This window comes from Limulus polyphemus, unplaced genomic scaffold (genome assembly GCF_000517525.1).
Source record: "Limulus polyphemus unplaced genomic scaffold, Limulus_polyphemus-2.1.2 Scaffold315, whole genome shotgun sequence".
Classification (NCBI taxonomy): domain Eukaryota; kingdom Metazoa; phylum Arthropoda; class Merostomata; order Xiphosura; family Limulidae; genus Limulus; species Limulus polyphemus.
In genome coordinates this window covers 24,474-49,302 of record NW_013665925.1, presented here as the reverse complement: position 1 = coordinate 49,302, position 24,829 = coordinate 24,474, and the positions used below count along the sequence as shown (strand labels likewise).

Sequence of the window (24,829 nt, the reverse complement as noted above, 5' to 3'; positions counted from 1 at the left end):
TATCCAACATAATTTCTTAGTATCATAAATTTAGCCAAAGAGGTGTTACTAACTCAAACTGGGAATATCAAGTTTAACTAGTCAGTTAATCTTCAGAACTGTATATTAATATAATGTATTGCAGGTAACACAAATAATTTTTAATCTAACAAACTATAAAACTTAGAAACGTTTTTAAAGAATATGGCAACACAGTAGATAGATTAAGGAACAAACAGATTTTTATTTCATGTCTATCTTATTTACACTTGACAATTTTACCGTAAATCTAAAACACTTCACTCACAAATTTCATAATAACACAAAAAGGTGGCAAATGTTAAAATAATTTACATGTAAAAGGCAGACTTTTGAGTCCCTGAAACCTGGAATAAAAGCTCTTTTTTTACATTATTTTATCTTATAGTAAATATAAACTGTACACATCAATATCTAAGACGATTTTCTTCAACAATTAAACAAGTTATACAGTTGATGTTGTATTTATTTCCAAATGGAATTTATTATTAACATTATAAGGATATGATGACGAAGTAAATACACCCTTCAAAAACACTCACAGATTTTATGTGATTATGGGAACTAGATGAAGCCCTAATTTATTCCATTGTTTTAGGGAGGAGGAGCATGGAATACACCATATTTCAAAATCTCCACAGGAGATGTTGACTTTACCAGTGTACCCCACTTTCTAGGTGTTCTCGCATTCTAGAAAACAACTTTATCTGCCCGGAAATTTCTAAAAAATTAAAATCTGTATTTGTATCTCATACAAAACTTAGTTCCTTGCAGTGTGGGTGGAATGATGAGGTTTAACATGCAGTAATCAGGCACCTTCGGCAAAGAAGTGAAGGTTTCTCACAGGCAACTGTCACACAGACCTGTCATGGTTAACCTAGGTTCCATCCCTAGAAGGAAAAAAATAATAATAATTTCAGAATTTTTACAAATAAAGTATTAGCTTGTATAAATTGTGTGATGTGGTGAAAATATAGGAATATAAAATTAGAATGTAAAATACATTGGGATTAGTTTCAGTTTGCTGTTAGACTTTTGTGCTACTCTAATTTCAGGCATTACTGGTCTATTTTCATGTATTTTCAATTGTTTATATTCTAGAGAAGTGAAAATGATATTGAAATTTAAGAGATATTTAATTAACAGTTGACTGAAATATATTTCTTAAAGCTATTACTTTTATAATTTTAACAGCACACTTACAAAGTAAAGAGTGATGTGACAAAAATTTTCAAAACTGAAAAATATTACTTAAGACAATCATACATACACCTTCAATAATAATCTCTCTTTTCTTTGTTTAGGGCATTTTTGAAGTCAAAAATAAATGTAAAAAAAAAAAGACAGAAAATGTGTGAAAGAAAACAACAACTAAAGCTTGAATTTTAATTGTGGCAGTGAAAATACTGATTGATAGATAGTTCAAAATTAAATACTTCAAGTTTTGCTTTAGTAATAAAGTTTACTGTTTTTTTGTGAATGAAGCAATTGGGTGTTTTTAAGTGAATTTTACAACTGCTTCAGTATAATTCTTATATTTAGGAGTTTAAGAAAGAAATTAGAGAAATATAGGTTTTTTGGGTGTGGTACATATACACGAAGAAATGGTGTAAGTAAGGATGCCTGTATTATGAAATTAGGTTTAGCATGAGGTGAAGCAGAGTAAGCTGGTTAATTAGTATTGAGAATCATGAGTTAAGAGTTATAAAAAATGAAGCTAATGCCTAGCCCCCAGTAAAGATGCCGAGAAAAACACTACTCATGAGTTTGACAGTGATAAGTTACTGATGCCAATCTGATAGTACAGTAAAGGCTACTAAAATGTATATGATAGCATCTAAAGTTGGCACTTTGATGTAGGATTCATTACTACAGCCTGGTGTAGTAGTATAAGTGAGAAGGCAACTGAGGCACTCACCATCACAGTAACCAATTACTTGAGAGTTTTGGTTCTTGTTTTAGAAATTTCCAATGAGCTGCAGAAATTAGCCAATGAAGTGTTAGAACTATTTGTGGGTAATTTGGAATACTAATTGGAAATTGAAAAGGATACAGAGAAAGTATAGTATAAAAACTCACGTCTGGAGCTGAAAATCAGAGATCTCCAGGAGTAATTGAGGTTCTCCGAGAGCTGATAACAGTTCACCAGAAGCTATCAAGTCTTGGCCACCATGAATATGAAGATATCTAATCTACAGCAATACACTAGCTCAACTTTGATGAAAATAGAAATGCTATTTCTTATGTTCAATCAATGTAGTTTCAGATATAGTAATCATATAAAGGAAGTTAATGATTATAACAGAGTGAATATTTTATATGTGAACTGTATTGGTCAATAGTGTTTAATTTGAAAGTGAAAGTTGGACTGTTAAGAATTAACGAATTATTAAATGTTTAACTGCTGATATTAAAAGCGTGTACTATGTGTAAGAACTTAAATAAACTTGATATATTTTTTTGAATATGAGTCTCAGGATCCATTTCTTTAGTCTAAACATAAATCACCTCAAGTTAGTGACTTGAGCACCACTTGCCACTGCATTCCTCAATTAAATAAATTTGGTGTAATTGGAAGTAAAGTCAAAGCTCCAACGACTAGCCCTATGGGTACTCCCCATTACAGAACTAGCTTTAGTTTCTATGTACCACTTAAGTTTACTATCACCTACATATTAACTCATAGAACCAAACATCAGAACCATGTAGTTTTGGGTGAACTTGCTCAGAAACTATTCAAAATATCTCTACAGTATTGGCAAAAAGCAGACAGAAATATACGTCTCCTTGTAAAACTTACTTTATTTCTAATACTTTTCATTATATTTAACACAAATCATCATATTACTTAATGTATTTAGATCTATATCCATAAAATAATTTACATACAATTAGAGAGATTATCTATAGATTTGTGCTGAATAAATAAACAATGTGGTAGGTATTATTAGCTTAGACTAACAATGCTGTATTCAGAATTTGAGTTAAAATATGCTCTAAAATAAATGGGAATTTATTTTCTTAAAAAATTTTTTTTTTTATGTTATAATAAAGTTTCCTGCTTTAAAACTTTCCAACTCAATATATATATTGTGGAAAACAATTTGAACTATGGTTTAAATTTACTTGGCCAGTCTGTCCATGGCATCTTGAACTCTAGTAGAGCTAACAGTTGGCAACAGTCGATGGAAAATCTCCTGGACAAAAAGCTCACTAAATCCAGGGCATGATCTTTCTGCTACGTCAAAGGCATTGTGGAGTTTTTCAACACTGTCAGCTCCTCTAACCCCATCAGGGGATTTTATATTAGTCTTATGTTTCCTCTGAAGCTGTAGGAAAGATGGAAAACAGAGTATGCTCTTAATAGTCATAAATAGTCTTAATAGTCATTAGGCATAAATAGTCACATTACGTCTCAACTAAAACTCCAAACCAAATATATTAGAAAACAAGTCATTTTTACAAATAGAAATTAAACATTGAAAAATAACTAAAAAAAACAACAGTATGGTAAATAGTTTTTCTTTTGTGTGTGTGTGTGTGTGTGTGATTTTCTTTGTAATCTTAAGTTAATTTTCTTTATTCAGATTTAATCTCAAAATTCATACAAGCTCTGATGTATACCAATTATGCATTTGTGGACAGTCATCACATAACAGTCATCAATAGCTTGTTCCAAAAAAATATCTACATATTTAGTAAAATATTTTGTTTAAAAAAAAAATCACAATTAGTAGGAAAAATACAACAAATTTACCTTTTTTTTTATACACCACCTATTATCAAATTAGTCTCAGCCTTTACTGTTAGGACTCACCTAGCAGCATAAAAGTGAGGCCAAACTGACAGTTGCTTTAAATGTTGTTTCAATAGCTTCTTTTGATTTGATAAGGAAAGCATAGTTCCATTGCAACTGGAAAAAGCTTTTCCAGTAAAATCACAGTGAAAGAGTTTGTAAGTTTCCCTATGAATTAATGAAAAAAAAATCAAAAATGCTTTGTTTCCTTAGAAGTATCATTCTCTAGCATTTGTATTTCATACTTTAAACAGTTGGAAGTAACAAATTATAAAGTTTGATTTTTTTTTGACAAGAACATGAATTCTGCTTTCAATGACAAAATTTGTTAGCAATATTTCTTGGACAGAAATCTGAAGTACATGTCTATTTATTAAAAACTGAGATAAACTTCTATTTCCCCCTGGCTTAGAGTTGCATGTATGATTTTCTTAGAGAATAAATGGAGCAAATAAAGTTAGATGTTAGGCACAATGTTTGCAATTTTATTGGTTATATTTCAAAATGTTTAAATAGATTTATACATATACAGAGATAGAGAGAGATTCATGACCAATCACAGGTGAAAGTAATGGTAAAAAGCAGCTATTTAAGCTGCAGTGTGCATGCGTGTAAGGTGTTTAACCACAACTTAATTTCAATATATTTTAAAGCCAGCAAGGAGTTAATCACTGATGAATCTTTAATTCTTTTTCAAATTTCATGTAAAAATTTTGATAACTCAGGAAAGTAACTACCAAAACACCTTCTCATCTTGTTTGGTTTCAAATTCAATAGGTTATTTCAAAAGAAGAGATAAAACCATTCAAATCTATCCATAGCATCTCATTGTACTTTGTGGATTCAACTTACTTATATAGAACTATTTTTAAGGCCAAAGTATTTGTATTCCACTTTATATTTGTTAGTAATTCAAGTGTACTTGTTAACAGTCACATAATCACTTACTTTATGAGGAGTCAGACAGCTGTTTAGTTCACAAAATAATTATTGTTGTAAATCAATTCACAAGACAATTAAAACTTATATTGTGTAAAGTGCATTAAATCATCAGTTTGATATCCAATTCGAAAATCAACATTTCCAGTTGTAATCTCGATAAAATCTCACAATAATAGAAAAATATACATAAGATTACCTGTGTGTCAAAAATTACAGTAAAGGATATCTGATTAATAAATAAAACCATGCTTACAAAGAAAATAGCAAAGAACATTTTTTAATAATGTAGTATTTAGTTCTTTCCTTTTAAAAGTAAGATTTTTTCATCTTTGCATACAAGAGAAGACTAAACAACAGACATGCAATCCTTAGAAGTAGAATCCTCTGAAAATTATGTTTGGGTTAGGGTGCTCTTCCCTAGACTCCCAGTAGGGCACAGGTTCAATGTCCTGTTGGAAGGAACTCAAAATATCTTGCCCACCTAGCCAAAGTTGATGTTAAGCATCTTTTTGACACACTAAAATGTATTACCTGACACTTTACCAACAGTTTTGAACATATCTGATATAATTCCTAAAGGTAATCTGTGGCATAAAAAAAAAAAAAAAGATTCTTTGATGAAAACCACCTTCAAGCTATGCAATGACATGATGTTCATGATTTATCTACAATGATTTAGGTTATGGTCACATGAACTAACTGAATGTTTGATTCAAAATTCATCGAATTTATATGACAAATGGAAGTTTAAAATCATTTATGTTAGTAGATTTCATTCTTCCTTATTTCCTCTAGAAAAGTTCTGGTAAACTGTAATTTGGCTTAAGAACCACCAGTCCTTATATATGGTGTTGGTCATGTCATCTTGGCTGATTCATAAACTGAATGCTGCTGTAAATCTTGATGTAATTTACATGATTTTTTTTGCCTAGTTATAGTGTATCTTATGTCAGCAGACAATTACACAGTTTTTAAAATTAGCAAAACTTGATGTTTAAATTTTTTGGGAATACTTTTTATGGGCCATGGAAAATAGTTTTTCTTAATCCATGATGATATGTTCTTCAGATCTTTTTAAGATATGCAGACTTACATAAGAAAAAACAAAACAAAACTGAAATCTGCAAAAACCAAAAATTATTTTTTGCCTTGCCTTACCTCCAGAGTGAGAGAATGTAAAACAGTTGAAACAGCAAGGGTTCTTTTCGTTGCATTTATTTTTGTTGGAGAAATAGGTGATACTGGAGACTTTTGAAGATGTAAGTCTTTCTCTCGATCTCTGTTGTCTCCAAGTTCTTTGGCCTCATAATCTCGTGAAGAAAGGTCACCAATACGTTCTCGATGTTTGTGGTCAATTCCATCTTTCACTTCTCTATGTTTTTGTTCAGATCCACTCTTCATTTCCCGATGTTTATGATCAAAACCATCTTTCATGTCTCTATGTTTCTGATCAAATCCATCTTTTCCTTCTCGATGTTTGTGATCAACACTGTCTTTTGACTCTCTGTGCCTTTGTTCAAAACCATCTTTACTATTTCGTTCTGGTTTTTGTACATATGTTTTTTTAAGTTCATGATCTTTTCCTTTATGATGAGCAGGTGGTGCAGGTGGATCATTCAGTGTTCGTGGCTGTAATTTACAAACGTATTATTAGCTAATTATATGGACCCTATTACCAACTACAATCACTTAAGTACTTCAAAGACCACAGATAAGATGTACTATAATAATAACACTTGATGTAATAAATAAATACAAACCTAGAAAAAAGAGGTTGAACCACATAAATGTTAGTTTCACTTGAATGGCTAAATTTGAGTTTCATCTATAAGTAAGTGATGTTATAAATACATGTAACTTCCACTTTGTTATCTAAACCATTATCTGAGAAAAGTGGCAAACTACTGGTCTGGTCTATACCCTTAGGGCCACCCCAGGGAGTGACATATGGGAGGGAGTCGGTGTTTGGATTTAACCTTCTTCCAGAGCCCTATGTCCTCCCATGAGTTGGGCATGAGTACATCAGCTAGTAATATATAAAAGATAATAACCTCTTCAATTAGAAATATCAATATACAGCATTTAACTTAGAAAACTTAAAGCCTTTTAACATACCAGTAAATTGATTAAACGTATAAATCAACTATCAGTTTCACAGTACTTTACAACATTTCTTTAAGCAATACTATTTTTAGTATTTTAAACAATAGGATCACTTACTGGAGATGTTGAAGATTTTTCCTCCGATTGCCGTAAGTAGATAGAGATGTCTTTTTGATAGTTTGGTGAAACTGGAGAGGATTCTCCATTTTGTTGGCTTTTTACCAGCAACCCTTTCACCTCTTCTTCCATAGTATAAGGGCTTGACTGAAGTTCTATCTGGTTATTTGGGCCCTTGACTGTCCCTAGGTCCCACCTCCAACTCTTCCATGTATCATTACCTTTGGATTCATCTCTATGAAAGAAATAGTTACGTACTATATTTTCATTCAACAACTACTGAAGTATAAATGAAATCCATTATTGGAATTATTCATTTTTCTTAAACTTGAATGTCTGTTTTTCTAATTACTTTCTGTGCTCAGTGTCAAAACCGCAAAGTAAATTATTAGAAACCATTACTTTGATCAGCAAAAGATTATCAAAGTGAAAATTGACGATGTGTAAAATAGAATAAAAATAAGTTATTATGTTTAATAACTGTTATGAAGCACACTAAAATTTAATCTTTATATCTAAATGCATCAGATGCTATATTCAGAAATAGTAAACTTATAAGTACATTAAGGTTTATAATCATGAGTACAGGCCTACTGAAGTCACAGACACAAAACAAATTCAGCTTTACCAACAGTCAGTAATGTCAAAAAAGACGCAAAATTGAAAGGGGGCATCTAAGGAGAATTCCCATAGTGCCTCAAATGAATGATATTTCATCAGCTTTGTGTACTAGCTTTCTAGGTTTCCAAAAGTAAAGAAAACAAGTGCATTCTGAAGTGTTTATGAAGGTGTAAGTGTAAAAAAATGTTATAAGAATTTGAAATTATTACCAGTTTACTGGTAAAGAATAAAATAATTATTGATTATTTTTTAACATTTATGACACTCTTCTGAATGAGAAGATTACTATAAAGGGCAAGAGAGTCTAAGCTGAAAAGGATATTTCTTGATTTGTATAACATTAAGGATATTAATGTGTTTGAGACTAAAAGTTATTTGAAAATTTTAGACGGGAATTGTCACAACTAAGCAAAAATTCTTCTGAGAAGTTATTAAGAATTTCTAGTAGAAAATGCAATATGACAATATTTAATAATATAATACACATCTACTTAGCACACATACCAGTTTAATAATGTAATACACATCTATACAGATCACATACCAGTTTAATCATGTAACACACATCTACACAGATCACATACCAGTTTAATAATGTAACACACATCTACACATATCACATACCAGTTTAATAATGTAACACAGATCTACACAGATCACATACCAGTTTAATAATGTAACACACACATATACACAGATCACATACCAGTTTAATAATGTAACACACATCTACACATATCACATACCAGTTTAATAATGTAATACACATCTACTCAGCACACATACCAGCTTAATAATGTAATACACATCTACTCAGCACACACACCAGTTTAATAATGTAATACACATCTACTCAGATCACATACCAGTTTAATAATGTAATACACATCTACTTACCACACATACCAGTTTAATAATGTAACACACATCTACACAGATCACATACCAGTTTAATAATGTAACACACATCTACTCAGATCACATACCAGTTTAATAATGTAACACACATCTACACAGATCACATACCAGTTTAATAATGTAACACACATATACACAGATCACATACCAGTTTAATAATGTAACACACATATACACAGATCACATACCAGTTTAATAATGTAATACACATCTACTCAGCACACATACCAGCTTAATAATGTAATACACATCTACTCAGCACACATACCAGTTTAATAATGTAATACACATCTACTCAGATCACATACCAGTTTAATAATGTAATACACATCTACTTAGCACACATACCAGTTTAATAATGTAATACACATCTACTCAGCACACATACCAGTTTAATAATGTAATACACATCTACTCAGCACACATACCAGTTTAATAATGTAACACACATCTACTCAGCACACATACCAGTTTAATGATGTAACACACATCTACACAGATCACATACCAGTTTAATAATGTAACACACATCTACACAGATCACATACCAGTTTAATAATGTAACACACATCTACACAGATCACATACCAGTTTAATAATGTAACACACACATATACACAGATCACATACCAGTTTAATAATGTAACACACACATATACACAGATCACATACCAGTTTAATAATGTAACACACATCTACTCAGGCTCTTGTCATGCACAGATCAGAATAATATACAGATGTATTTTGGACTTTTGTTTATAGTACTGCTGGTTATTTTGAAATCTTTGACATACCCTGGACATCGAGTTTAGGCCTAAATATCAGTTACTAAGTATTCTAAACAATATTTTTGAACACTACCAAGAAACTGTAAGGTTCTTTCAATTTTTCTCTTTCACAGTTTTACATGGTTTAATCAGGCGAGTGTGAATACTTTATTTCATGAAATATAATTCATACATTACAGCTGGTTATTAGTAATACAAGATATGATTCAGAAGGTGTGTCTATAAATAGAAGTTATTTTCCACCCCTTTTAAAACTTAAGTGGGTTTTATGAACATCAACAGAAAACTTTTTCACATCATGCAGTTTTACTTGGAGGAAGAAAAGGCATACGAAAAAAAGTTTTAAAAAAGAAAATGGTTTTAATCCATTATTAATTTCAGTAGACCTGGAAGTATTCTTTGATATCTGAAGCAACTCTGTTTGTTTGAAACTGTAGTTATAGCTTATTATCGTGTGTAGCTTTAGATAAAAAAAAAACCCAAAGGTGTCTCAGTTACATTATTTTCTAAAACAAGGAAACTTTGGAGAAAAAACTTTTTAACAAGGGAAATACTGGACCAGTTTTAACAAAAAGCATGAATAAGGCATATTCAGTATTATACATTTAATTTTTTTTGTAAATAAGTTAAACAACTAATATTTTATTTTTATCTAATCAATAATTTACAATGTAAATTACAAAAAACAAAACAAAAAAATGAAAACAACAGAGCAGGAGAAACCTCCTAAAAAACAATGTCTGAGCTGTGTCCCCGTATCCAATACGCTGCTGTTTATCATTTTACTGCAATAATTAAGTTCCAAATACAGAAAAACTTAGTTTTCCAGAGTTATAAAAGGTCCAGAAATCCAAATATAACTGTGACCTTGAAAAAAACAAACAAACAGAATATTTCATTGATTTTAGTTCCAAACCTATGTAGAGAATTTGGTGTGTAAATCAGAAGAGTGAGCCGTATGTGTTCTAGATTTAACTCAAATACTTACGAGTCTGAGGCTTCAGAGTCACTATCACTCTGTCCACCACCAGAAGCCTTCCATCTCTTGTATCTTTCAATTAGGTCCATTAGATAAGAATTCTTCTTGGCTTTTCTTATGAAAGGAAACTTAAGAAGCTCTTTTGCTGTAGGCCTCTGGATTGTTTAAAGAATTTCAGCAATTACAGACAATAACCAATGCAATTAAAAACACTTATATTCATATTGTGGGTGTAAAAATAGGTGGTAGATAAGAAATAAAGACAATGCATGAAGCAATATTTCACTCTCAAATATAAATTATTTTCAGGAAGGTAAGCTATAACATTCACATTCCCAGAAAAATAATTACAGCATCACCTAGAGTTGAACTGCCACAATCCTAAAAAATCATTATCAGAAAAAAGCTTTGGAATATAATTTATGGTGGAAATTATCCTAGATAACTTGTTGGATTAAAATGTAACACTGTAGTAAACATTAAAAGTTTATTTAAAATACATTTTTTTTTACTCACATCTTATAATGGATCAAGTTCTACCTTATTACATTTTAATAATGGCTTCCTGTAAGCCAGAAATTAAGCCTTTCTACCTGGTTCAAAGGTCATATTCACATAGTTATTGTACTGAATTTGTGTAGTATAAAGATAAGATTTTCTTGTGTTGTGACAATGAACTGGCAATGAAAACATCATAAATTATGTCAATAAATTATGACAAGCAAATTAAATTACATATTTAATCTAATGTATTTCTAATTTATTAAAAGAATGTTTATTTTTTTTTCAATCGGTGCTTAAACTTTACAGAAATAAAATAAGTGCTTTTTAGCCATGTGCCTTGTGTAGCTGTGTTTCCTAGATATGAAGCAGATTACAACAAGCCCAAATTATGTTGTTCTTTTTTTTTTTTTTATTGAGTATTTAAAATGTTCTGAATACACATATATATGTACAGTATTAGTTTATTCTTGAGCAATAAACAAATGCATTTGTAGTATTAAAAAGGTCACTATGCTTCGCTGCAATACAACCCATTTCATATTACTTCCAAAAACATGAATAACTAGGACATACACAAATGGACATGGCAGGGGTGGCTGTTATAGAAGCAGAATTTGAAGAAGACAGTGACCTATTAAGCCCAAGAGCACTGAGTGGAAAGGAGACGTACAAGGACGTCAACACAAGTGAAGAACTGACTGGTAAGAAGAAAAAAAAAGGAATATGATCTACTGTGCCAGTATGTAGATAGATCAGGAAAAATGGATCTCACGCAACACAAGGTCAAGATGAAAACAAGGGATTCTGTCAAGAAGAAGCACTATTGAAGACCCTACCCTAGGAGAGACAGACAAAAGGAACTGTATTGTAAATATTTCTCTTGAAGAGGGTTTTATGTCATGATATAAAAGACTGTTTAGTGTAGGTATTATTAATTAATTATTCTGCCAGTTAATATTTCATCAATAAGAGAGTTAAAAGCAGATGATTATTGGAAGCTGTGTTTATAATTCATTGATGTTTATATAATTGAACGTTGTGTGCAATACACTGACATCAAGAATATAGAGATTTCTAAAAGGCAGGCAGACAATAGCAGAAGAGAGTATAGTCATGGCCAAGGAAAAGTTTGGCACAAAGTTAACTGCTATAGAAGTGATGGGCCTAACATTTACTATGTTAGAGTATGACTAACAGTAGAAAAGGAGATAAGAGGAGGAACTTATTCCATCAAAGTGTGGTTGGTTCTAAAGGAATTGAATCATTCTGGGTGCACTTTGACAAAAGGAACAGAGGGTATTTAGAAGAAAGAAGACCAAACAATTACTGGAAGAGCAGTATATGACTGTGGTAACTTGAACCACAATTGTAAGTGAATTATACACAGGGAGTATACTAGTATAATAGGGAGAGGTAGTACGACTTGTCAACTGAAATTCTAAAGTAATCGAATAGGCCTAAGTGGGCTTTTGACAAGAAGAAGAGAACTATATGTTTATGATATGCCTATAATCTCTATAATATGAAGACTTTGTTGTACATACGGTTAACTTATTCTGAATATATATATATAATTTTGAAAACAAGTGAAGTGCATGCTGTTCATTTATCATTGAATTTATTGCCAACAAGTCACAGACACCTGCTGCAGAAGAATCCCAAGCCAAACAAAAACACATTATATATTTATACTGTTAAAAAGTATAAGTAAAAGCCTTTAATTGATAATTGGCAACCACAACTTAACATTTAAAAGTGGCAAAGGTAACAAGTTACATTTTTTTTTATTTTAGTGATTACACACAAGGTCTGGGTGAGTTCATATTCATTTAAATACATATATGTCAAATCTTGGATTACATACAAGTCATTTGTAGTGAAATAATGACAATAAACAGATTAAGATCTTAGCTAAATGAAATTACAGTTTAGATGCTAATTATGTGAAAATAATTTGTCAGCATTTTCAAGGTTATACTTGTAAGAAAAAGACTGATACAGCTGAAATTAGCTCGTTCCAGAATCATGTAAAATAACTTTCTTTTGAATCATTATAGTAATAAAATAAACTCATTTTCCATATTTTTGTTCTAATTCGTAAAGAAAAGTATCACTTTTAAAGAAAGACATTTAACTAAATCTTAGAACAGTGTGTTTATGAAATGCAGTTTGGAGGACTTCCATTTTCTATCTTCAGATTAGTTTGTTGTGGTCAGAGTTATATTTTGAGGAGAGGAGATGAGGCAGACTTGGTCAAGAGCTGCATTACTAGGTAGTGCGTGAGGCCAATGATTGAGTAGCCATTAGTGGCAGCTCATGTGAAGGCAGCACTAAGGAAAGGTTGATTGATTTGTTTCAACTTAAGGATGGGTACAATACTCTGCTGATGACAAGGCCCAAATCTCTGTCAATGCTAGGATTCTTAACACTAAAACAAAGGTCCTTTTTTCAATGGTAAAGTTTAAGGATAAGGGACCCACTTTTTTTTTTTGTAACTAATAACTAATTAGAGATTCCAGTTACAAAAAGGAACTGGTTGATTAATGAAAAAGGTCTTACAAGAGGTCTGTAACAACCACAGAATGGTTGAGGAAGATATGGCAGGTCAATGACAAACATATATAAACATATTGAATCAATCCTGACACAGAGCATCAACAGCCAGAGCTGCAGAGTCTGAGACTGGTATCCATCAAAACTGGAAGTTTGGTGTTAGGGGAAGTCACAAAGACATCAGAGAGAATGTTCCCAAAGTGGGAACAAATCTACTGAAACACTAGTGGGTGGAGAAAACATTCTGTGAGATAGAACCAGTTTAGATGAGGCAGCTAATCTGCCATCATCTTCATAGCTCCTGGGATATGACAGTCCAACAACTGAGCATGGTGTATACAAGCCAAAAAGGAGAAGGTGTAGAGTCAAAAAGAAGAATTCCAGAAAGTGAGTGCTCCATGTTAATTGATGTAATAAGTGATAGAAGACAATGACAAGCTTGTCGAGCAGCTAACATCTCAAGATCATTGATATGGAGAGAGTGCTCTACAGACCAGACCTTAGAAAAAAATGCAGGTGTTCAGAATTGCACCCCACCTGAACAAAGAAGCATAGGTGAACAGATGTATATTCAAATAAGGCGGGGAATAGAGAGGCCTAGATTTGTGTACAATCAATTTATCAACCACAACAGCAAGAGGTGAAGAGATAGAGGGAGAAAAATAAAAGAAGATAGTGTATCTCTGGACATACTTCAGTGATTGGCCAGAGTCCACTGAAGAGGACACATATGGGTGTGTTCAAGGAAAGCAAGAGACTTGAGAGAAACTAGAGCCCCTATAAGAGACAAAACCTCGTATACAAGAAGAGAAGGAGACATGAGAGTTTTGGTAACCAGGAGCTCCATGCCTTGAAGCTGGAAAAACAGAAGGCTGAGCCTGCCCAAAAATTCACTTTCAAGTGAATCAGATACTGGGTGGAGATAAAGATGGACTTGGAGAGCTTGACCAACCAACACAAATGTGATGACTCCTGAAAAAGAAGGAAGGTTGCAGCTGATGATGCCTGTGTAGACGGGATGAAAAGGAGCCATTTTTCCATGGAGTAGGGAAACTTTAGGCCCTATGAATGCATCCTCCATGTGAATACCCTCAGGACATGATTAAAAACATGTGGGGCCATAATCAACAAAAAGTGAAGGACCCAGAATTGAAAAATCCAATTGTCACTGTGATGGATGAACTTGAGGAAGCAATAGGCAGTCAGACAAATCAGAATGTGAAGAAATGCATTCAAAACATCAACCTTGGTTATCCAGAGCTGGGAAGAGAACATCCATCTCAGATTGAGAAAATCATTCATCTCAAACTAAGGGGGAAGAAATTGATTCAAGGATGATAGATCTATGATAGGTTGCCAATCTCCCATCTTCTTGGGAATGACAAAACAATTGGAGTAAAATTCCAGGTGTATAAAATGTCTTGACCAAGCAAATATTAGAAACAAACAAGCCAAGCAAGGAACTGGGATGCTGCAGAAGAAATTAAGGCCAATGTGGATAACAGACAGGTGTATATTCTCCAATAAAACTGTTCAGAATACAATGTACAGCACCTGAAATTAGGGCAAGCATGTGCAGATAGTGAAGAAGTTGAGCAACAGCAAGATGAACAGATTTAAGGATTGAAAGTGAGAGACAAAGAAATAGACCCCAAATATTATCATCGTCTAAGAGGATAAGGCAGTTGGGTTTTGGCACCAATTTGAGATAAAAGGTATTGTCATAAATATGATTACTGGGGGAGGGGTAGTCAGGAAAAGACAGAAACTTATGCAATAAGGTATCCCAAGTTTCAGCAAAAAAACTGTAGAAAGAGAAAGAATGCCACAAACCATGTAATTAAAGCAGCTATGGACAAAGGCAGAGTTACCTGTTCCTCATTACGAAGGAAAGAGCCAGAAGCAAAATTGGGAGGAGGGAACAGCCAGGCCTGTGGACAAGGGAGGGGCAGAGGGGGCAACTGCCCAGGGGCCTGGGCCTGGTTATGCCATGAAGCACGTTTTTACGCTTATAATTTGGCTGCTGCTATTATTTTGCCTTGTTCAGGAGCCTGATGTTGTCTTAACTTAGGATCTTCATTTTAAAAAGTTCTTTAAAAATGTTAAAAAAAAAAAAAAAAGAGAGAGAGAGAAAGGAAGCCTGGCAAGGATGTTTGCTCCAGGACTCATGCTGGCTCTCAGTGCTCCTGGGAATAGCTGGTCAAAATTGTTAAAAGATAAGGCATGCTCAGCTGAAGTAACAGAAGCAGGAAGTTAAGAATCCTGAATCTGATATTAGAATTAAACCAACCACTTTGTACACAATGGTGGTAACCTTACTGACCATCAGGTTATCTCCAGCCATCATTAAAACAGCAAAAGACTACTCCTCATGTGAAGTGTCAGAACCTTAGTTTGCAGAAACAGGAATAAGTATATTTACAATTAAGCCAATCCACAAAACTACTTACCATTTGTTGTTGTTGTTATTGATGAGGTAGGGCTGGTATGTCTGTTGTATATATATATATGCCTCAATAATTGTTATAATGACAAAAATTGAGATTAATTATCAAAACCTGAATAGTGTTTGTAATGATGGGGTATACTCCTGTCAAAGAAACCATATATATACTAATATGTGTAGAGGTGGGAATTACATTCAAAGGCTTGCTTGGTGCAAGACAATATCTCTCAGTTCTGTTGAGAGGTAAGCAGAGTTAAGGAATCCTGGTTTTGGTACATGCTGTTTGCTCCTTACATTAATATCTCTTTTTATGAATTCATGTAAATTAAAGACTCATAACATTTGAAAGTTATATTTCAAAGGTAAAAATAATATATTTTTTTATTAAATCTTATTTATTGATATCCTAAAATATCATTAAAGCATGATCTTATTTACTTCAAGAGAAGTCCTTTTATTTTTATCTGAAAATTTTCATACTTCTAACTTCGAGACAAAAATGAAGAAAATAAAGTTGTAAGACAAACTTTCTGTTTAAGAAATGTGTCAAAATACTTAAAAATTCAACTTTTTCCTAAAATTATTGTGTGTGTGTATACACAAGAAAACTCCAGTGTCATTACCTAATAAGCATAATTTCTTAAAAGTATCTGAAACATGTTTTTTGACAGAATAGTAGAACTTACATTTTCTGGGTCCTTATTTAAACAAGCCTCCACAAATTCTTTAAATTGCTTGCTATAATTTCCAGTTAGTTGAGGTGGATTGTTTTTCGGAATAAGGAACAGGACTCTCATGGGGTGAAGATCTGAATTAGGTGGTTCACCTTTAGCTAGCTCAATGGCAGTTATCCCTAAGCTCCAGATATCTGCCTATTTGTAGAGAGAAAAATATGTTGCATTATAATTGCCAATCTTGTTTCCAGTTAACTTTGAATGAAGTAGCTTGTATTTACGGAAATGCAAATGATGTTGATGTTGCGTTAAACAATGATGTTAAATTCTACACAAATACTAAAATTTATCATTAGGTGAGGAAATGTTTATTTTCCTATCTGATTATTAGTTTTGAAAAAGATGATGATGAAGAATGTTTTAACCATTGTTACATCTCTTTCACAATGAAAAAAATGAAACTATCTTACAGGAAAAACACAGGCTCATCCAACAGTGACTCTAGGGCAGTAGCTAAAACTGATGTATAGAAATACAATTTTGAATGACATCAAACGTAACTGATATTCATATAAATATTCATTCAAACATTTTTTATACAGTACGTGTCCAATAACCTATAAGTCACTAATTTGTTTCATTATGTTTCATCTTGTTGCATCTGCTATCATTAATCAACAAGTTTGATACTTATTTTCATAGAAGTAAAATGTTCCTAAAGGTTGAGTTATAGAAAGTATTTTTATCCAATCAATACATCCGTGACAAACCTTAGAGTCATATGCTGCTTGTTTTATAACTTCTGGTGCCATCCAGAATGGAGTTCCTACAAAAGTGTTTCGTTTACTTGTTGTATTGGTCAACTGTCCAGCCACACCAAAATCTGCTAACTTTACATCCCCCATTTCAGATAGCAATACATTGGCAGCTAAAAAACAAATTTAAGCAAATCTAGAAACTGTTACAAGTGCATAAGTTATATATATATATATATATATATCTTCAAAGTGTAGGTATGATTCAAAATCTTTTACAACTAGTAACTTAAGACTCAAAATCCTATTTTATTTACAAAGGAAATGGGATGACACTGCACAAGACAAACAGGTGGTACTAAGTATAGTAAATTAAAATGAAGAGTTATCACATCAATAAATATTGACATGAATCCAGAAAGATTCTTTATATATAACTGTTTAAAAAATTAAAAACCAAAACCTTAAAATCAATATACCTATATATTGTACCAAACGTGGATTAAGATACACATATAACACACTGAACAAAGAAATCTACAGATCAGCCTTCTACTGTACAAACAATCTAGGTAAAATGTGGAACAAAAAAGACAAAATCAAAAAGTACAGCAACAGTGGTGTTTACCAATTAATGTGTCAAGACTGCAATAGTGTATAAATAGGTCAAACACAATGTTCCATAGAAACGAGAATTAAAAGAACATTCTAGAAGCTGGATATTACTAAAATGGATTCAATCTTTGCATCCCACCTTATTAAACTAAACACCAATTTGATCTGGAAAAAAATAGTTAGTTTGGTTCTTAAGTTAAACAATATATAACTTGTTCACAAACTATTTCAGTCTATACCTAATGATGCCTTTACCAGCAAAACCATTGTTAAGAATAAATGAAGTTTTTGTGAAACATACAATTGTCTTTGGTTTGTTTTTCCTGAAATCTGTAATGTATATAGTAGAATAATTATTACATAAATTTTATATTTTTCTGCTGCCATTGTTTTGGCTACTATTTTCACAGACCACAAACAATACTACATTTATAAAGATTTACAAAACAATTCTTGTTGCTATTTCTAAACTATTAATGTTTTCATTCCTGAATGTCTTTTTCATTTTACACCAAAACTATTTTGCTTATACATAATATTATCCAACTAGTATATATTAAAAAGTGAAAACACACACACACAAAGGTAGAATCTTTATTATAGGTTACAGCCCATTATTATTAGTAACACAGTTACCATCATCACTACCCCTGATGATGGTAACTGTGTTACTGAAACTAGTTGGCTGTAACCAATAATAAAGATCTTACCTTTCATTGTGTCAAAAAATGTAATTTTTTGTATTTTTTACTTTTAATATAGTACACAATGTGCTTGAAAAGAAATTACATATATTATTTTTAATTCATTGTTTCAAATGTTGAAGGTAGATATGTAAACTGTAATTTGAATTGAACATTTTAAGGTTACAATTTTCCACTGTGGGAGGTGTTCGGATTCCTATTCTATATATATATAAGATTTAATAAGGAAGGCATGATATAGATACTACTGAGTACTTAGTGTAGAAAGCAATATATGGCCAATAACCACAGTTTTCTAACATAAATTATTCATTTAATTTGTAGTTTTGAATGAAATTTAAATAAGACTTTGAATCAGACATCTTCTCCTGTTTATGTAATGATAAGGTAATTTATCTTAGGAGATCTGCAATTTGCAATGAAAAGCTTTTCTACAAAACCTTTGATATCTCGATGTAGCTTGCGTTCACAGTGCAGATAGTCTAAACCTTTTAAGACTTCTCTTAAGATGACTGCAATATGGAGTTCTTCAAACTGCCCAGCTTTCATGAGATCAAGGGCTGATCCTCCTCCTAGGTACTCCATGATGATCCACAACTTCGTACCCTGTTTACATAATAGCCAATTTATTAGTTGGATCACTTCTCATATACTGGCTTGCACTGTCTATATGTAATTGAGCTTACAACATGCATATTCTGTACAACAATTTGAAACAAAAGATATATAAGTATAGCAATAAAATATGCTTTTCAAGTAAATTAATATATTCATTACTTCATTATATAAAATTAGTTTCAACTTAAAAGTAAATTTTATAATTTTACAATAAGAAGAAATTAGAACTAATGTAAAGATTGTGCTCCAAACACGTACAAACTACACTAATTTTTTTTTACATTCTATCTTTTCCTGATTTAATATACAGTCCAAAAATTATATTTTTGATTCAACATAAACAAGGTCTACCGTCCTTTAATCTTGTTATACTTTTGTATTTAGAGGTAATTAATGCTGCATGCAGAGAAACAGGGAGAGATTGATTTACATCAAATACAAAAGAATAAATTCTTATGCAAGTTTTAGAAATAAAGCTGAACTAATGGATAAGCTACCAAGATCACAATTTCGTAACGTTTAGAAAATCTGCATGCAGAGTGTGAATAAACCAAGCTTGACCAAAAGAAGCAACCAGACAAAACATCTATTCCAATCAATACAGTGTGTTGGAGTTTAGCTGTGTTGATTGGAGACTATCTTGGAATCCTATAGGCCAAACAAATACTATCAAAATCTTGTTTGACCATGGTAGTTTTTACAACCTTTTTTTCTTATCTATTGAAAGAAAGGAAGTAAATGACTCATAACAGGCAAGAGATAGATCTTAAATGCTCTTTTTAAAGACCTCTGAATTAAAACTGACATTGGACTAATTAAGAGGAAAACGATAAAAATATCCATCACCTTGGTTATGTCTAGACTTTTTTGCTTCACCAGCCGAGGTATTTTATACCACAAGATAGAATTGATTACTACAAGTTCTTTGTACAGATTATAGACTGCTATAGGTCTAGCCTAGCATATCAATTCTAACACTGAATACAAGGCCTTCTGAACAATGATCTAGAATAGACAAAAGACGTATCTGCAAATGCAGATATACATGTCTGTTTTGAAATTAAAATCTAAAGTCAAAGAACAATTTTCACCACATCTGTTCTAAGGTTCATCTGTCTGTACACACCCACTTGCTAAATATTGTTTCACTACAGCATGTCAGTACAATTATTTTGTAGAAAATAAACAGAACAAATTTTGCTCCCAAAATCTTAATCAGGGTTTTCATGAACAAATATATTCTGTGGAATCAGCTTTGTTTGACATTATGATACAGGTTAATGTACTGCTAAAAAGAAATGCAACAAGTCTATTATTAAAATTAATTTAGTCATTTTGAAAATCGATAATACAAATAATTTTAATTAATATCTATAAGGATATCACACAGTAATAAATGTGTTGCACAAACAATATATATGTATATATATTGTACTCCACTTTTACCTTGAGAAATGATCCAAAATATTTTGTAACAAAGGGACTATCACACTGTGATAAAACCATAATTTCCTGTTGGATGTCTTCAATTTCATCTTCAGCCTCTTCAAGATCTATAATCTTTATGGCAACAATTTGTTGGCTTCTATTATCTATTCCTTTAAAGACTTCTCCAAAAGACCCCTTTCCTATCTTCTCTTGTTTTGTGAATATTAATTCCGGATCCACTTTCTGAAATTAAAGAAAAGGTATGTAACTGACACTACAGATTTTATAAATAAATTATCTGTTAATACATAACAAAAGACAGCAGTTAAAAACACAAATGTTGCAAAGAAAAGAAATATAACAAACAATATGTACAAAATGCTATTCTTCAGTTACATGTGTTTCATCTATTTTCAGATACTGACTACACTGTAGTTGGATTTACATTGTTGATGTATTTAACATAAGGAACTTTTTGCAGTAAACATTTAAACCAAACATTTGATGCTGTGGCTGGCATACCACACAACACAGTTCCAATGGAATATTGGAATTCATTCCCTACTTCCGTGGTCGACAACCTGTTACCCTCCTGCATCCTAAGTTATCTTTCATACATATAGCTAATTTTTTATTGGAGCATATAAAACTTATAAACTGATTATTTCATCTTCACCACTATACCATACTTATTACATAAATACCCTGTTTAAACATTTGTAAAATATCTGTACTTCAATTTATAAATAAGAGAGTTCAGATTAAGAAAGGCACTGATGTTTGAGCCTTCATTAATGAAACTTAGATCTAAGTATTATGTGAAATTATTTTGGTACAAGGTAGTTCACAGTATCTCTTCTAATTTAACAACTTTCTAAGTTTCATTATATGTACACGACTTTGAACATTCTAATGCCAAAATAAATTTTCTAAATTTTTTTGAAGCCTTGAACATTCTTGTTTCTGAATGAGCAATTCTTCATATGAAATTCAACTCTAACATATTCGTAAGTTGTGGGTTATAAATAAATTTAATCCCAACATAATGGTGAATTGTAATTTTAAAAGAAGTGTAGATGAAGCAGTCTAAACAAACAAGTATTAAAAAAAAAGGAGAGAAATTTCTTTGATACTTATCACTGTAAATGACTATATTATAGATTAAATTTGTCTTGAAAAACAAATACTATAGTATTTGCTTACATGAAGATTTAAATATTAGAATTTGTGTCATTCATTCACACAAATTACTATGTAATTTTTTTAGTCTACAATAATTTAGTAGAAACAGTTAAAATTAGATTTCTCAACACAGTGCTATCCAATGGAAACTCATCCATCCAAAATTACATGAAAATTGTTTTATCTCTAATAAAAAAATATATATGAAGAGCAAAATTATCATAAAACTTCTAGTCAAAACAGTCATGCAGGGATTTCTTCTTATTATAACTACATTTAACTTATGGAAGATTTTCATCCTCAAAACAAATTTCAATTCCAAAGAAAATTATCACAAGTAATTCAGTCTTCTGAAGTTATTTTCTAATGCGTACCTTAGTGTTCCATTGAACAGGTCTGACTAGAAGCATACCTGTGTCTGACTACAAATGGCCTACTTTCTTCTCTACAATAGTATCCTCACATACATGTAATACTCAACTATTGAAGTTCTAACACCTTGTATACAAGTACATATAATGCTCTACTGTTGAAGATCTAGCACACTGTGTACAAGTGCATGCAATGCTCTACTACTGAAGCTCTAACACAATGTATACAAGTGGATGGCAGCTCATTATGATAACAACACAGTTAACCTGTGCTACTTGATTAAAGTTCACCAGCAACAAAGACTTCCAAATATAGATATTGATAATCAATTATGGGGCTCATGAGTATATGCCATTCCAAGGCAATGTATTTAAATATTTAAGATTATTTATTTAATAAAAAGTTTGCTGTCTAGTTGTGGCTCTAAACATAGTCCAGTTCTGATGAACTAAACATAAATAAATGGCACAAATGAAATTCCAAACTTATTTCTGAAATCAACAGTAAAGTAAAACATAGTTTTGATTTGTGGAACATTATATATCTACACACACACACACATATTAAACATCAAAGTTATACTAATGATTAAGTTGATTAAACCAGGGGTACCCAATCTGAGGGACAAAGTAAATACAAAACTTATTTAACAAAAGAAAAAGCATATGAAATATTGAAAAGCTAAGCAGAAAAAAAAGTTACATCAACAAATCTTCCAATATCATTACTTAAACATATTGCTTGCAATGGAAGTATGGCACTCAGTGTCTACAGATTTATTGGGTGTGGGCATCAATCAAGATGTGAAATGTTCTGGAGGGGGAGGTCTTGTGCTGAGAATGTTGGGGAACCCATGAATTAAACTATCAATGTATAACAACTCCCTGAAAAGTTAACTGTAATTCCTCCATAACAAACAGCTTATGATAATAAAAATATATACCGTACTTCTATGTAAATAACTGAAAAACTACATTCAAGTTCATGAGTGACCTATGATACAGGTAAGAGCATATGCATAGTGAAAAGTTGATATGATTCAATGTGTCACAATTTTAGTAGTATTAAAGGTTTGCCAACATTGATGTTTTCATGGGTTGCATCATATTCTTTAATGTCAAACTACTAAACAAGATTTTAAATATCTTACTCAATTATACAAGCTAAGTCATGGAACTTTTCAAAACATTTTAATGAATAATTAATAATATAACATAAGCATAAGTCATTCTTGCTATTCCTGTTATCGCCCACTACCAGTCAATGGAAAAGATGAGAATCCAAGGGTAAAATAATGAATATAAAAGTAAGGACCATTTTCCAGACGCTCTGATTAATTAGATTGAATGAATATAATCAACACGTTGCACTAAATCAGCAGTGATTGAAACTATTATATATAATGCACATTTAGGCATAAGATCATTCTTGTTTAATTTCAAATGATAATTTATATATATATATCCAAAAGTATACATGCTGCTACTAGTCATTTTCATATATGCTATAAGAACATTTAGATGTCAAAAAATGATGTACTGATTGCTAAAAAAAACCTGAAGGTTAACCATTATTTTACAAGATTTTTTTTGCAACTGCTTAGTATATCTGAGCTGATTTTATGACAAACTTATTAAATGAAGAACATTAACTTCAAAGTAAATGCTTGCAAAAACTAATGCAATAACTGAACTTTTGTGTGATCTCAACACCAACACAGATATGAAATCAAATCATGCTGGGTCTATATTAGGTATCACAATAAACAAAAACCAATTTACTTTTACAAGTTAGGAGACGTTTGTCACTCAATGACCATTCTAATCAACTCAAAAAACTTAAATCAGTTAACTGATGCAAATAAAATGATCTATATGCAACTTCTTTTCCTTATTACAGATACAAAAAATAACACATAGAATTATGATGCTAAAGGACATTTTATAATGCAAAATGTACTTAATCAAAGGTACTGTCACTGATAGAAACATGGTTTAAAGATAATACCAGTGTTTATAACACATGTAAATAGATATACACACATCACGTTATACATCATAAGTCTAAAATACAGTCTGCAAATTAAGTTAAATTCTACAGTTATCAATACACATTAAATGTTATTCCACAAATTTGTAGAATTACTTTAAAATACACAAAAGTTTATTTAAAGTGATGTTTTGGATGTATATGTTTTACTTGAAAAGGCTGCTTTTCTACTGATCAAATTTTATAAGCACTTAATGGGAATGGTGTCTTAGTGTATGCATATATTTGACCATTGCTATGCATTATATATAGAGAATTTAGTTACACAGAAACTATAAATGTTCACTATATTCTCAAACAAATCTCCATGACAATCTCCAGCTGCAACTTAACATTTTATATCTCAAACTAATGTGATCAAATAATCAGGCTACAGTAAATCATCATGAACCATTTCAGCTAGCTATGATTATTATCAATCCAATGTATAATGTTAGCTACTATATCAAGTAATCCTTTGCTCATAGTTAAGCATAGAAAGTCAGCAAACAAGATGAATAAAAAATTGGGAATTTAAAAACCTGCAGGGATCGTAAAAAAGATAGCAAACAAGGCTGGAGATACTGGATATTATTTACTCAAACTACAAATCCCTGTTTTGATTCCATCAAATGTAATTCTAAGGAACAACATGGAGCCAAAATAGG

At 31.6% G+C, this 24,829-nt stretch overlaps 1 protein-coding gene across 2 annotated transcripts in view; it reads right to left on the bottom strand.

Annotated features, from left to right (window-relative positions):
- Positions 1-203: 203 nt before the first annotated feature.
- Positions 204-24,829, bottom strand: part of LOC106457312 (serine/threonine-protein kinase 26-like) — a 33,891-nt gene continuing 9,265 nt past the window's right edge. Inside the window, exons 1-10 of one of the 2 annotated variants that reach the window (XM_013916706.2) lie at positions 22,136-22,186; positions 20,598-20,822; positions 18,974-19,139; positions 17,230-17,387; positions 16,472-16,657; positions 10,292-10,437; positions 6,977-7,211; positions 5,915-6,385; positions 3,145-3,347; positions 204-908 (exon numbers count right to left, since the gene is read on the bottom strand). In XM_013916706.2, the coding sequence (XP_013772160.2) occupies positions 896-908; positions 3,145-3,347; positions 5,915-6,385; positions 6,977-7,211; positions 10,292-10,437; positions 16,472-16,657; positions 17,230-17,387; positions 18,974-19,139; positions 20,598-20,822; positions 22,136-22,171 (1,839 nt within the window). In that variant the 5' untranslated portion in view covers positions 22,172-22,186 and the 3' untranslated portion in view covers positions 204-895. Of the gene's footprint in view, positions 909-3,144; positions 3,348-5,914; positions 6,386-6,976; positions 7,212-10,291; positions 10,438-16,471; positions 16,658-17,229; positions 17,388-18,973; positions 19,140-20,597; positions 20,823-22,135; positions 22,187-24,829 lie in introns of those variants that run through there. The other variant, XM_022383174.1, reaches the window with a different exon arrangement.